This window comes from Lipotes vexillifer, unplaced genomic scaffold (assembly GCF_000442215.2).
Source record: "Lipotes vexillifer unplaced genomic scaffold, Lipotes_vexillifer_v1.1 scaffold213, whole genome shotgun sequence".
NCBI lineage: Eukaryota > Metazoa > Chordata > Mammalia > Artiodactyla > Lipotidae > Lipotes > Lipotes vexillifer.
Window position 1 is genome coordinate 2,464,671 of NW_006780610.1, and position 15,533 is coordinate 2,480,203.

A 15,533-nucleotide genomic window follows, 5' to 3' on the forward strand; every position below is an offset into this window, starting at 1 on the left:
ATAATTTTCAACAGAGAACAGTAGTCTGCTTCTGAAGCACACTGGACACAGCTCTGCCTAGAGAAGGATAAAGAACTAGGGGCTTCCCTGGTGGCGCAGTGGTTAAGAATCCGCCTGCCAATGCAGGGGACACGGGTTCGAGCTCTGGTCCAGGAAGATCCCACATGCCGTAGAGCAACTAAGCCTGTGCACAACTACTGAGCCTGCACTCTGGAGCCCGCGAGCCACAACTACTGAAGCCTGCGAGCCACAACTACTGAAGCCTGCGCACCTAGAGCCCGTGCTCCGCAACGAGATGCCACCGCAATGAGAAGCACGCGCACCGCAACGAAGAGCAGCCCCCACTCACCGCAACTAGAGAAAGCCCAAGTGCAGCAACAAAGATCCAACACAGCCAAAATTAAAATAAAAATAAATAATAAAAAATAAGGAACTATGATAAGTAAAAAAAAAAAAAAAGAACAAGCTAACACTAGTGCTTTTACATCAAAAAATTTTCAGATGCAGAGGGGGGATTTGGAGGGCTCAATTAACATCCCACGATCATACAGCTTAATGACCAGGCCAATCAAATCCAGGTCTGCCCCCTTCTAAAGTCTTCACCATTTTTGTAAATGCTACATTGCCTCTGAAGTTTTCCACAAATCTCCTAAGAAAAGGTCTGGTGGACTAAGCACCAGAAAAGTATTAGAGGCAGCCAAGTGAAGCCAAGAGGGCTCAGAAATCATCCACATATATGTTTCTTTCCAACAAATAATCATGCTGCTCTGTTAACAAACAAGATGAGTGAAAAACTTCAACTATCCAGGTCCTTACCTGTTTGTACTCCCTGTGAAAATCACCATCAAAATTAGTTCTTTAGAAATCTCCAAGGAATATGTACAAATGGCTAACAAACTCATAAAAAGATGCTCAATATCATTAGCCATAAGGAAAACGTAAATCAAACTACAGTAAGATACCACTTCACAACCACTAGGATGGCTATAATCAAAAAGACAGATAGGGGCTTCCCTGGTGGCACAGTGGTTGAGAGTCCGCCTGCCGATGTAGGGGACGCGGGTTCATGCCCAAGTCCGGGAAGATTCCATATGCCACGGAGCGGCTGGGCCCGTGACCCACGGCCGCTGAGCCTGCGCGTCTGGAGCCTGTGCTCCACCACGGGAGAGGCCACAACAGTGAGAGGCCTGCGTACCGCAAAAAAAAAAAAAAAAGACAGATAATAAGTGTTGATGAGGCTATAGAGAAACTGGAACCCTAATACACTCCCAGTGAGAATGTAAAATGATGCAGCTGCTTTGGAAAACAGTCTTGACAGTTCCTCAAAAGGCTAAACACAATTTACCATACGACTCAGTAATTCCACTCCTAGGTATATATCCAAGAGAATTAAAAACATATGTCCAGAAAAAAAACAAAAACAAAACTTGTACATGAATGAATGTTCATAGCAGCATTCATTGTTCACAACAGCCAAAAAGTGAAAATAATCCAAATGCCTAAATATTATGACATGTGAAAGAAGCCACTTACAAAGAACCACATATTGTATGATTCAATTTATATGAGATATCTAGAATCAGCAAATCTACAGACACAGATAGTAGACTGGTGGTTGCCTAGGGCTGGGGGAGAGGATGGGGAGTTGGTTAGGGATAATGATTAAAGGGTACGGGGTTTCTTTTGGGGGATGAGGAAAATATTCTAAAATTGTGGTGATGGCTACGAAACTCTGTGAATACAATAAAAGCCATTGAAATGTACACTTTAAATGGGTGAATTATGTGATATGTGAATTAAATCTCAACATAGCTATTTTAAAAAATTAATGAATGGGACTTCCCTGGTGGTGCAGTGGTTAAGAATCCACCTGCCAATGCAGGGGACACTGGTTCGAGCCCTGGTCCGGGAAGATCCCACATGACGCGGAGCAACTAAGCCTGTGCGCCACAACTACTGAGCCTGCACTCTAGAGCCCGTGAGCCACAACTACTGAGCCCATGTGCCACAACTACTGAAGCCCATGCGCCTAGAGGCCAGGCTCCGCAACAAGATAAGCCACCATAATGAGAAGCCTGCGCACCTCAACAAAGTGTAGCCCCCGCTCACCGCAACTGGAGAAAGCCCACGCACAGTAACGATGACCTAACACAGCCAAAAAAAAAATTAATGAATGACTAAATTTTGAGAGCAAGCCAATCCTCCCCAATCACCATGCATTAGTAAGCCAAGGAAAACTCTGCTCTCCCAATTTTTAGAAGATTGGCTTGACGTTATGAAAAAATAAACAGCTTCCCCCAATTTCTAAGTGGCTTTAGCAAAGGGAATAAATTGCACTTAAGTGCTTGGAATCAGAATCTGAGCCCAAAGGGACTTTAAGGATTACTTAACTCTAATACACTCAGTTTACACACGAGAAAAGCACTGTCTAGAGAAGTTAAATAACTTTGTAAGACCATTTAGCTGGATCACTGTCTCTTGACCCTGAGTTCAGTGCTCTCCCCTCACAAGGCTTCCATGATGCTTGAAGGGTAGAAACAACATATTAACAATATTATTAAATTATAAGAGCCCCCCCACAAAAAAAGAACCAACGATTGTCATGTAGTATTCTTTAACACCTGCAGAAAGCCTGATCTAGAAAAGTTTTGCTCGAAGACTCTTAAAAGAAAACACAAGCAGCTTAACTTCCTTGATCCACATTATGTTGAAGAGCAATATATAGGTCAGAGGAGAAAGTTTTAAAGAGAAGAGTATGTTATTTACTCTCATCTATACTTATTAAAAGATACAGGGAAAGTAGGAGTGAGCCTGGTAGCTTCAGATGGATTTCTGAATTTATAGATTTCTAAACTGTAAGAGGGAAAATTCCATACTGATTCAAAGGCCAAATTTATCCTCCAGAAAAGCCCAATATTAAAAAAAAAACAGATAACAGTTGTCACAGACTTTTCACTCTGGAGAGGACTGTGCTCAAACGCAGGGAGTAAGACTGGGAGCTGAGAGCCCCTTTTGGAGTAAGTAGAGTGCAATGGGGGAGCAAAGTGTGAGGCTTTTTGCAGATGAGAATCCTATCACCTGTTTTGAGAGTTCCTTAAGTTTTAAGGAATCTGACAGTGGTAACAGCCAACGCCGATTAACAAAGATTCTCTGCGGATGAAGAGGATTCTAAAATCCACCAAGGGTATCTTTACTTAATAGGCAGGCACTAATGCTCAGGGAGTAGAGAATCCAAGTCCCAATGTAGAACCAAAACCTTCAGTGGGGGTCGAGATGCATTCAGGGTGAAATCAAGCCCTGAAAACTCAGGTCTAGGCAGACATGGTCACAAACCACCACCATACAGTCACAGTTGGGCAACAAAGGCAACACTCCTCTCCTCAGCATCTGACCAGCACGACTCCATCAATCCCTTAAATTACACTCCACTGCCAGTCTCCATCTCATGTGGCCACAGCACGGAGGCTGCGCAGGAGAGAGTGCCTGGAACCATTAGAGCATTCTCCCACCCTGTGTTCAGCTAGAGAGCCTCAAACAGGCGGAGAAAAATTGAAAACATTAGTAAAACTTTGGAATTAAAAACTTTTGCTGGTTTATCTGGAATTCTTAACTAAAATTCCAGGAAGGCCAGTTGCTTCTAGACTGCATACATGACTAAAGATGGAAAGAACTAGTCCATCTGTTAGATTAAATGCTTTCCTTCCTTTCTACCCACTAACCTCCGCAGTCAGTAGAAACTAACCAGAGAAAGCCTTCCTCCTCCTTCTCAGGAGCTCATGCTCTCAGTTCTGTCCCATCATCTCAGCCTTTCTTGAAGTTCTCTTTGGGATACTTTATCAGCTACCAGAACCCAGAGATATATCAAGGATCATGTGAATAAAATCTCACTTAAAACTCTAGGTTTGTTTTTTTTTTTTTTTTTGCGGTACGCGGGCCTCTCACTTCTGTGGCCTCTCCCGTTGCGGAGCACAGGCTCCGGATGCGCAGGCTCAGCGGCCATGGTTCACAGGTCCAGCCGCTCTGCAGCATGTGGGATCTTCCCAGACCGGGGCAGGAACCCACATCCCCTGCATCAGCAGGCGGACTCTCAACCACTGCACCACCAGGGAAGCCCTAGGCTTTTATTTTTTTTTATTATTATTATTTTTTTTTTGCAGTATGAGGGCCTCTCACTGTTGTGGCCTCTCCTGTTGCGGAGCACAGGCTCCAGACGCACAGGCTCAGCAATCATGGCTCACGGGCCCAGCCGCTCCGCAGCATGTGGGATCTTCCCGAACCGGGACACGAACCCGCGTCCCCTGCATCGGCAGGTGGACTCTCAACCACTGCGCCACTAGGGAAGCCCCCTAGGTTTTTATTTTTGATGGTTCTGGCATATGAGCAGAACTCTTCGATTTGTAGGACTTGTGCTCTAAATTAGGTTATTTATATATTTCAGATGTTTACATCCTTAAATCTCTTTTATGATTGGACCAACAGTGTTTTCAGCTAATAAAGAGGAATTGATTTGCTTATGCAAGAACAAACTGTTTCCTAAAGAGATATTTGGGAATCCAAGAGATTAGGTCAACTAAATCTAGAACTTTGGCTGTTTTGATCTTACATCATTCTACTTGCCAATGGCAACACTAATGTAGTTCATGTGTACTTGGGGAGCAAAGCAAAGGATGCCTAAATTACAAAAAACAGATTTGATCCCTAATTCTCAGCCCAGGGTTCAAAGAATTCCAACATGGAGCAATGATTCTGATGAGCAGTGAATCTCTGTGAAATATTCCAAGATGAGAAAATGCCATTGGAACTGTAAGGCTGGGGGCCTGAGAAGAGATGAAAAATTGCCAAGGATTTACGTAAAGCTCTGGCTGGCCTCCAATTTCTAACAATGCTATGTGTTCGTCTAGCTTCTCCCTCCCTGGGCCTCCTGTCATCACACACAACTGAGGCAGAGGTTCAACAGGCAACGTCAGCTGCAAGTGAAGAGCAGGGAGGCAGAGCACTTGCATCCGACTACAGAGTTTAGGGGGACAAGCTTGAGGCAGGATAAATTCAGTTCTTCCAATTGTTAAGAGATGAGGTATGAAAGCAGAGCAAGGTGGGGGCATATTTAATAGTAACAGCAAGTAATTCTGGCCAGAAGACTCATGACTGCTCTTTAGCTCCATCCTTCACTAGCTGTATGACCTTGGGAAAGTCACTTCATTCTTCTAATTCTCACTTTCCTCAATTGTTAAAACTGAAAGGATAAAATACCTTTACCTCCTTCAGGGTTACTGTAGGATCAAGTCATATTAGAATATGCTTTGTAAGCTAAAAAGACTACTGAGCTATTATTTACTCAAAGTAACAAATCCTTACTGGATACTTCTCATGCTCCGGGTGCAGTACTTGGCTGAGACAGCAGCACGAGTCCTAGACCTCAAGGAGCAGAGGACACCACCTTGTGAACACACAAGCCCATCTCTTCAAAGTGGTGTGGCACAGAGATGGAGCTGCAATTAATTTAGTCCAAGGGATGGAGGTCAGAACCTCAGGAAGGGGATACTGGACCTGGGTCTTGAAGAGTAAGTGGGTGATGGCCAGGCAGAGGAGGCCAAGACATGCATTCAAGGGAGAGAGAAATGAATAAGCAAAGAGGTATGAAAGTACAGTGTTTAGGAAGCAGTGAGATGTTTCGTACGGCTACAGCACAGGCTATGCAGGGGACAATGCCTCGTTGGAAACAGACTGTGAAGGGCTCTGCACCATGACAGAGTTATGTGCCACCAAACCAGAGGCAACTAACTGGTAAATGTTGAAGAAATTAGAGGAAAATTGCAGGGTTTTTCCTCCCTGTCTCTCTCCCTTCCTACTCTGTCCCAACTAAAAAAAAAACCGGACACAACATCAACCTTCAAGTTACAATCTGGCAGAAAGATGAATGCTGCAGGAGCTATAACAGAAGTACATAACGAATACAGGGAAGGCACAAAGGAAAGGCCAGTGAATTCCAGGTGGGAGAGTCAGGAAAATATCTATTGAGGAGGTGTTAAGTTGGTGTTGTCCAGGCAGAACAGAGCTGGGGAAGGTAATCCACGCAGAGGGAGCCCCATGAGCGAAGATACAGTCATAAATAGCATGGCAAACAGTTCAGCAAGAGCTTAAGGTCTGAGAGAAATATGACACCATGAGCCTGGAAAGGTAGGCAGACAGGTGTCAGTAGTGCAGAGGTTAAGAGCACAGGTGTCAGACTTTAGGCTGCCTGAGTTCTAGTATTTTAGTTCTTCTTTCTAGTGGTATGACCGTGAACAGGTTATTTAACCTCTCTGAACCTCATTGATAAAATGGGACTATTAATAGAATCTATAGCATAAGTGAAGAATTAAATGAGATGATCCATATAAAAGACTCAGTACAGAAAGTCTGATTTACAGTAAGCACTCAATAAACTACTACCATTATCATTACATTTGTTCTTATAGAAAACTTTATTAGGAAACTATTATGGCCAAGGCAAGAGATGAAGAGGCCCTGGACTAGAACAGAGGTAATGGGGATGGAGAAGAGAAACCAGATGCAAGCATCTTTCTGAGTTCGAAGTGATTGATTGCAGTTGGTGACACGGAGAGATGATGGGCAGGACTAAATACAGTATGATTCTAGGTTCCTAACTTGGACAGCTAGGTACACGAGTGAAAATATTGAGCAATTTGGGATGTGTCGAATATAGGACATGTCTGGGTAACATCCAGATGACGGTGTGAAGTACACTGTGAGATACAGGTCCTGGACTTAGGAAAGAATGCAGGAAAAGGCTCTATCATCACCTCCTTATCTGTATCTTGTAGTTAGAAAATCGCACTCATTTGTAGTTAAACAAGTGGCCCTAACGAGCCATGTTTGATTTATGTAACCATCTCCCCGGCCATAGTTTACGGAATTAAATCGATAGACCACTGACCCATGGAGGAGAAGAAAACCTCAGCCAACCAGATTGCTTGTGTTTGCATCTTTAGAATCATGTAGCTGCAGGGGTTTACATTACCATTTGAGGGACAGCCACAGTGGCTCACACACAAGCAACTGGAGGAATGCAGAGAACTAAACGTAGGAGACACACAGAAAGATATAAAAATGAAGAAACACAAGGCCTCATAAAAAGAGAAAGAGAGAGTAACTGCCCAATAAAGTTTAGTTTTCATAAAGCTCAGATGCATCCAGACACCAGACTCTGGAGATCACCCTGTAACCCTTTCAACTTTTGATTCCTTGCATTCCATGCAACCGAATGATCTCCGTGGCTAATGCAAATGAGACTGCCAAAGAATACAGAGAAGAAAACAAGAAAATGGTTAGGACCCAGGGAACGTCAACATGGAGGACTCAGACAGAGGAAGAGAAGCCAGTGAAAGAGGCATTCATGGAGGGAAGAGGAAACTGAGGAAAAAGCAGTGTACCAGAAGGCAACATAAAAGACAGCTTTAAAGGAGCTGTGAGGGCTCCCCTGGTGGCACACTGGTTAAGAAACCGCCTGCCAATTCAGGGGACACGGGTTCGAGCCCTGGTCTGGGAAGATCCCACATGCTGTGGAGCAACTAAGCCCGCGCGCCACAACTACTGAGCCTGTGCTCTAGAGCCCACGAGCCACAACTACTGAAGCCTGTGCCCTTGGAGCCTGTGCTCTGCAACAAGAGAAGCCACAGCAATGAGAAGCCCGCACACCACAACGAAGAGTAGCCCCCACTCGCCACAACTAGAGAAAGCCCGCTCACAGCAATGAAGACCCAACGCAGCCCAAAATAAATACATAAATAAATAAAGTAAAATAAAATAAATTTAAAAAAAAAACAAAGGGAGCAGTAAGTTGGTCAACACTGTCAAATGCTACAGAGAAATCAAATGAGAAGAAGATAAAACTAGGCTACTAGATACAACAATTAAGAGGTCACTGGTAATCTTTCCCAGAGCAGTCATTATAACTCACAGTTATCTGAGTTGAGTAATTACTGTAACTTAAAAACTTTGTTTTCAAATCTGACTGCCACACTGGTCATACTGTTTATCCTTAGGTGAGTATTTAATATGCCTCTGCCTTGGATTTTCCTTTATTTAAAAATAATAATATAAAAATAATAATAAGATCTCCCTCCAACCCTAGCCATTTTGCTCTGTATTTTAAACTGTATGGGGGTTACACCTGAATATACATATTAAAAAAATTCATTAAACTGATCATTCAAGATTTGCATACTTTAAGAGAGAGAACAAAATCCCCTCTGCCCCAACCTTCCACAGTAATCAGGTTAAAAAAATTAAAACAAGAAAGGGGCTTATAAAATAGTATGTAAAGTTTGGTGCAAAGTGTTCTTGGAATCCCAGGAATCATGCCACGGTATCCTCAACCTCAGCCTCCTCAGGTAATGGAGGTGTTACTGTCTTCACCAAGAAACTGATCAGTGGAAGTTTCCACATTATTCGGACTATGTTAGATACTGAAAAAAAAAAAAAAAATTCATGTGTATCCCCATCAACTGGAGCACATGGCCAGCAACATGAACTGAGAGAAGGGACTGATAGATCCAGATCAGGAGCAGCCAGAGGGGCCAGGGCGGCATCCACGAAGGGGTCCTACCTTCATCAGGTGCTTGTTGACCCACTTGGTGAACGTCTTCTTCTGCACACGGTCCCGTTCATCTGTGGGAAAACAAGGAGAAGGCACTGGCTTAGCGCTACCCAGCAACACGTTCCCCAACCACTGCCTTGCCCACACCCAGATTCTCCAGGACAGTGGAGACAGTTTCCTCAGGACTATGAGACAGCGTCTTGTTACTGGGAAGGTTCAGTCTGTCTGAACTTCCTCTTCTGTCCTTACCATGTTGTCACTTCATGCATTAGACAGAATCATGTGCCTCAAGAATCTTGTCATGGCAAAGTCTCCTTCGCATCGTAATTCTCTGGGGAGCACAGTGATTCCCTGCTTCCCCTGCCCCCAGCAAGCTCCGAAAAGCCAAAGCTGTGAAAACCCCCAACAGAAGGGGTGGAGTGCCCTTGGCGTTCGGGGCGCCTACAGTGCAGGGTTACATCTCACCCTCCACACACCGGTCCTCTTGATCAATGCTCTCCTGCCACCCACTCCTCCCCAGTACTCCCTTAGTCCAGCTTCTTCCCCAGCCTCACCAACCAAGCTCTCAGAGCTAGCTGCCCACTATGCCCTGCCCCGCACATCTCCTCCCTACCTCCCTTCTCCCAAGTCTTACAGAGCCCCACTTTTTTTTTTGTAGGCAAACTGTCTTTCATTCTCAGTTCTGTTCACCTCTTTAACAGAAACATGACTGTCAACACCTGACAATGACTGCGCCACAGAGGCCTGATCCTGTGGAGAACTCACCTTCTCCCACAACGCCACCTCCAGACCACTGATTCATCAGCTCCGTTCCTTTTCTACTTATTTGAAGCCCTTGCCCTCCACTATACCATCTTGTTCAAATCATCCTTTCTGTCATCGACCATTCCCTGCTGCCTGCCCCCTCCATGTGGCAAATCTATGCTAACTTCTCTTAACAATTTGGTTCACATTTACTATCTCCAAGGGTAACCTATGGCGTCATCCTCAAATTACTTCAGCATATGTGTGGACAATGCATGTGAGCCTGCTTGGCTCCACTGACCTTCAGCTCCAATTCACAGCCAGCCACCACCTTGCCACTTCCTGAGCCTCGTTCCTTCTCCAAACATAGCTATTTAGCAGTCATCTTTATCAATCTTTCATACCTCCTCATCATTCTCAACCTTCAATCACTCCCTTCTTATTTTACCCTGTTTATTAAGAACACCTAAGATCATCCCAGTCTGTGCTAGACAACATAGTTAAGCAATTCAAAGCTGCAATCACTAATACCCCAGGGAGTCTCACCTGCCTAACCTTCTACTAGTATGTTCACCAGGACAATCCCCAAACCTGAATGACAACCATGGCTTGACTCCTCCACGTCTTCTCCAACTCAGAGAAATTTCAGAAGAAAGTAGCAGAATTATATCTGAGCCAGTAACTCTGGCTCACTAGTAATTCACACAAACTTCAGTTAGGTTTTCTCTCCCTATTGCCACAGTTATTCCCTTCTTACTGACTCCCATGTAAAAGTCACATAGGTACCGTTCCAAACAACACGAAGGCTTTCTCTCCACTTCCAGGTGGATGCTCTATCTTCTTATTTTTCTGAATCTGCAGCCATCCAGTAAGTGCTCCTTCATCTCTTTCTCTAACCTTACCTTTACCCCCTCTTCCTTTCCTGCTTTATTTGCAAGGAACAGTGATCTCTTCCTATTACAGACCACAGAACTTAGGAATTAGAATGGATTTAGTCTAATTCCCTGCTGATTCACAAATCCCCTCAACAACAAAGAATCATATGTTCAGAGTTGAAAGGTCTGTCCAAATCTTGCATACATCTACAATATTATTGACTCTTAAAACTTAAGATAATAGAGAATTCACTACCTCATAAAGCAACACATACTAATTTAATAGCTCCATAACATGCCATATCTGCATCCTTATAAATTCTACCTATTGGCGCTCACTTGGAACTGTTGGGATTTTTTTTTTTAAGTCTTATCTGATTTTCACTCTCATAGAGTCCTGCAAGTATTTGAAGCCAGAATATTTATTAGATTTGACCACTGTCATTCCAACATATTTTGATCTTTTGATCTTCTTTAGATGTTGATTCAGTTATCTGACCTCTTCATCATCCTTTCCAAGCCTCTATCATCTGCAGACTGAATCAGAATCAGCTTGCAGCTACAATCTCATGTAAATCACTGACATTTGTTTTCCCTTCATGGGAAGCTACTTTCTTCGTCTCCACCTCTCCAAATGCTATTTATTCTTTAAAATTCAGCTCATTCATTCACTCATTTATTCTTTGAATAAGTCCTTATTAAGGAGCTAGCTGCTTGGAATACCCTGTGCTACACAAAGTCACAGACCCTACCTTTAAAAGAGTCTAGCAGAAAGGAGAAATAACTTCAATGCAGCTTGACAAGTGCTGTTAACAGAGGTAAGCACAGAGCGCTCAAGAACGTAAGAGAAATGCCTAACCTGTTTGAGGAGACGAGGGACCTATGGGAGGTTAGTGAACGTTTCCAGGTGGGTGACTAACTAAACCTTAAAAGACGAGTACAAGTTAGCCAGAAAGAGAAGGGACAAAGCTACTACATGAAGTTCTACCTAGTGCAAAGTCACGGAGATAAGAAGGAGCTCATGTTCAGACAACTGCACAGAATTTAAGGATGGTTGAAAGGACGTGTAATAGGTAGTGGTGACACTTAAAGCTGGATAGAATGGCATGGGTCAAATCACGGCCTTTCATGACAAGCTAAGGAGTCCAAACTTTATCACCAAGAAACTGGTAAGGGGAAGGTAAGGGAGAGTATTGAAAGATTTTTAAATAGAAGAATGACACGTGAGATTTGTGTTTGAGAAAAATTACTCTGGCAGTCTTTCCTGACAATTCCATTTCTCAATAGTCTCTTTGTTCTCCAAATTTTTATGGTACTTACTATGCTAATCACTCAATCCATACTTATATAATTATATAAATTCTGATCTCTTAATATGCTCATTCTTACTCATCAATGAGATCATTAACTCCTTGAGGAAAGAGATCATGCTTTACTTTTCTGCATGTCCCATAGCTTCTAACATCTAAAGCTCTACATTATAAGACTAAAATAAATCCTTCCCCTTACCTGAAGTGAAAGTCAGCTTTTTAGCTATTGGAGGCATGACTGATGAGAAACCATCTGGTTTCCCTAGTGCATTATCCCCATAGGAGGGCTTGGTAGCTTAACAGAATAAATATGGGTAGAAAATAAAGAAGACTCAATTGTGTTAATCGCATCTTCAGGTCTAAAAGAACTGAGGCAGTGGACTAAAAGAAATCACATGAATTCCACCTCTTTAAAATATTGGCTAGTTTAAAAGGAAATCTGTTAACTTTTTCTTTTCCATCTATGTATTGTTTAACCTATTATAGCAAACCCGTATTACTTTTATAATAAAAGAAATTCTATAAACAAAACCTGTTGTCTTCAGAGTGAGAACTTTGTAAAATTAGAAACAGACTATTCTTGGTTATAAGGGTAATAAATTGAGCAAAGCAGAGTGGACCTGGCATTGGTGAAAATGTGGTGGGCAGAACTTTTAGTTAGCTTTAATACTGTTTTTCCATTATGTTTGCATGTTCCAGCAAAAAGGTGATACTTACTGGTGTATCTGAGTTTTTACATATTGGACTGGACAGTTTTTTTTTTTTTTTTTTTTTGGCCACTCCACGCAGCTTATGGGATCTTATTTCCCCTACCAGGGATCGAACCCAGGCTCCAGCAGTGCAAGCCCTGAGCCCTAACCACTGGACCACCAGGGAATTCCCTGGACTGGACTCTTATAGGTAATAAATAAACATTCTTGATTGGCCAATATATGATTAAAAGACTGGCTAAAGAAACACAAAGAATGAAATCAAAGCCAAGCCACTTGTAAGAGTTCAGTCCACTGCCTCATTTCTTTTAGACCTGAAGATGCGATTAACACAACTGAGTCTTTTAAATTTTACTACCCATAGTTATGCTGTTCACCTACCGAGCCCTCCCATGGGGATAATGCACTAGGGAAACTGGATGGCCTCATATCAGTCATGCTTCGAATAGCTAAAAAACTGACTTTCAATTCAGAGGTCCAAGTACTAATTCTGAACGTAATTACTAAAAGCAGCATGATTACAAGTCCTTCCCAAGAGCAGCTAGCCTGCTTAGAGCCAAGCTATAAGTTCCTCAGGAAAGGGTTTTATAGAACAACCTTGCCCCAAAGCTGGAGGATCCTTTTTTAGGATCCTATGTTGCAGACCAATCAATTACATGAACGTTCTCTCCTGATTTAAGCATCAGGATAAGAGGATACTGCAATGCCTGGATTTTAAGATCTTAATATCAGCAAGGAAATTCATTAGGTAAAAGCCAAAGAGCAACTTTATTAAATAGACCTTCAGAACACTCCAGACAGCTCAGACTTTGAAAGTTTTTTAATAAGTTTTAGGTTTGATTCCCTATACATAAATCCTTCATTTAATTCAGGCCTAGTGAAGATCTTTCTACCTAACACTAGAGGTAGAATTTTAAGAAGGTACCCTTATGTAAGAATAAAACAGTCAATCACAGGAAAGGTTATATTCTTTTAGATGCTTCTTGTAAGCTCAGCCTCACCAAAGGCTATGAACTGACCACGAAGAACACAACAGGCCACTGCGAAATTCTTAGATTGAACATGTTGAGGCACCGATTAATCATGCGAGGGTTGCTTAATTAGAGGGATTTACTACTTGTTTCCGACTTTATTAAGATCACTACAGAACACCGAGCTACCAATACCTACCCTAATTTTCTTTTAGTTTCATTGGCAGAGATGTCCCTCCTTGTTACCTAGGCAAGTCTTTCCCTCTGAAATCTGGATCCTGTATCTTCCCTTCTCCTTGAGAATTTAATCCAACCACCACCCCCTAGCCTGTGTATCTTTAACTACTCCTCTCCTTTCCCCTGGGCTCCAGACCAGTGTGATGACAGCTCTCACTTCTCTACTGCTGCACCTCCTGCTCCACCATGTGACCTGGCTTCCAGCCCCACAAATTCACTGCAACTGCCCTCCCCACAGTCACCTAGCTGCCAACCCAGAAGACACTGGCGACCATTCCCTTACCTTTTAAACCCACTCTCGCTCTTGATTCTGAGACTTCATTCTACCCTGGTTTCCCTCCTTGCCCACCTTCCCCTTTAACTGTTCCCTCTCTTCTGTTCACCCCTTAAATGTTTACTCATTCTTAGCCCTCTTTCCTTTTTATTCTGTATTACAGCTTCTTAAGATACCCATGGGCCTAAGGGTCCCTAAATGGATTTGCGGGGTTGGGGGGAGTCATAAACCACCTAAAATCGCATGCAAAAGTTTTGGTGTTATGTACACTATGGGATGGAAAACAAAAACAAAAACCTATAGATTTCAAAAAAAAAGCAAATAATACCTGTTCTCTACATTCTCCCAGAATGACTTAATCTACTTCCACAGTTTCAACTGTAACCTGTACACTGACCATTCCCAATCCATACCTTCAGCTCAGGCCTTTATCCTAAACACCACTCTCATATGTCCAACTGACTCCTAAAAATTTCATGCTCATTTCAAGCTCAACTTGTCTAAAAATGAACTCTTCTTGTCTCCCTCTCTGCTTCTAATAGGTTTCCCTGCTATAATCTATCTGTCACTGCCTGAATGCCTGTGTCCTCCTGAAATTCATATGTTGAAATCTTACCCCCAATGTGACAGAAGAAGGAGTTGAAGCCTTTGGGAGGTGATTAGGTCATGAGGGTGGAGCTCTCATAAATGGAATTAGTGTCCTTACAAAAGGGACCCCAGAGAGCTCTCTCATTCCCGCTCCACCATGTGAGGGTGCAGCAAGAAGATAGCTAGCTGTCTGTGAACCAGGAAGAGGCCCTCATGAGACACCAAACCTGTAGGTGCCTTGACCATGGACTTCCCCACCTTCAGAAGTGTGAGAAATCAGTGTCTGTTGTTTAAGCCACTGAGTCTATGGTTTTGTTACAGCAGCCCAAACTAAGACACCACCCTCCTCAGTGCTGCCGGCACTGTGGACAATGCTGCCCACACTGAATCTTTATCCTAATAATATTAACAGGTAACATTTACCAAGTCTCTACTTATATGCCAAGTACCTTACATATATTGTTTCCAATGCTCAACAACCCTGAGAGGCATTATTTTACTGGAAAGATAAAGCCCACAGAGGCTAAGTAACTTGCCGGATATCACAAGGTAAGTCTGAACCCAGCTCTACTGGATTCTTAAGCCTGATGCCTGCATTCAGGATAACATTTAAACTTTTTAGCTTGGGATCTAAGGCCCCATATGATGTGGCCACTCTTCCCTCTCCACCCTTTCATAAAAACTCTAACTTCCAGCCTTGCCAAATGTACAGTTTTGCCCAAATGAGGCATGTGCTCTCACACTTCCATGCTTTGCATTTACTGTTCTCTATCCATGGAAGATAGCTCCCCCATTTCCTTGACACTCATTCTTCAGCATTCAACTCAGCTATCACCTCCTCCATCCCTTATATACACTAGTTGAGTGATCTCCCTCTTGTACCTATTTCAAGGTATCATAGTTTGCTTGTCCATCTGTCCTACTCTACTCAGAGCATTTTGAGGATAGGCCTGGGGTCGGAATGAAAGCCTGCATTTGAGGCAAACAGTTCTGTGTTCTATTCCAACATAGCCCAACACAGCATCATGAATCATTAAAAAAGCAAAGAGAGGGCTTCCCTGGTGGCGCAGTGGTGGAGAGTCCGCCTGCCGATGCAGGGGACACGGGTTCGTGCCCCGGTCCGGGAGGATCCCACATACCGCAGAGCGGCTGGGCCCGTGAGCCATGGCCGCTGAGCCTGCGCGTCCGGAGCCTGTGCTCCACAACGGAAGAGTCCACAACAGTG

The 15,533-nt window shown here is 43.2% G+C and overlaps 1 protein-coding gene across 1 annotated transcript in view; it reads right to left on the minus strand.

Moving 5' to 3' along the window:
* The window catches only part of MACF1 (microtubule actin crosslinking factor 1), a 350,964-nt gene that overhangs the window by 218,967 nt on the left and 116,464 nt on the right, over positions 1-15,533 (minus strand). The window contains exon 2 of the mRNA XM_007453778.1: positions 8,609-8,670. Coding sequence (XP_007453840.1) covers positions 8,609-8,670 — 62 coding nt within the window. The remainder of the gene's footprint in view (positions 1-8,608; positions 8,671-15,533) is intronic.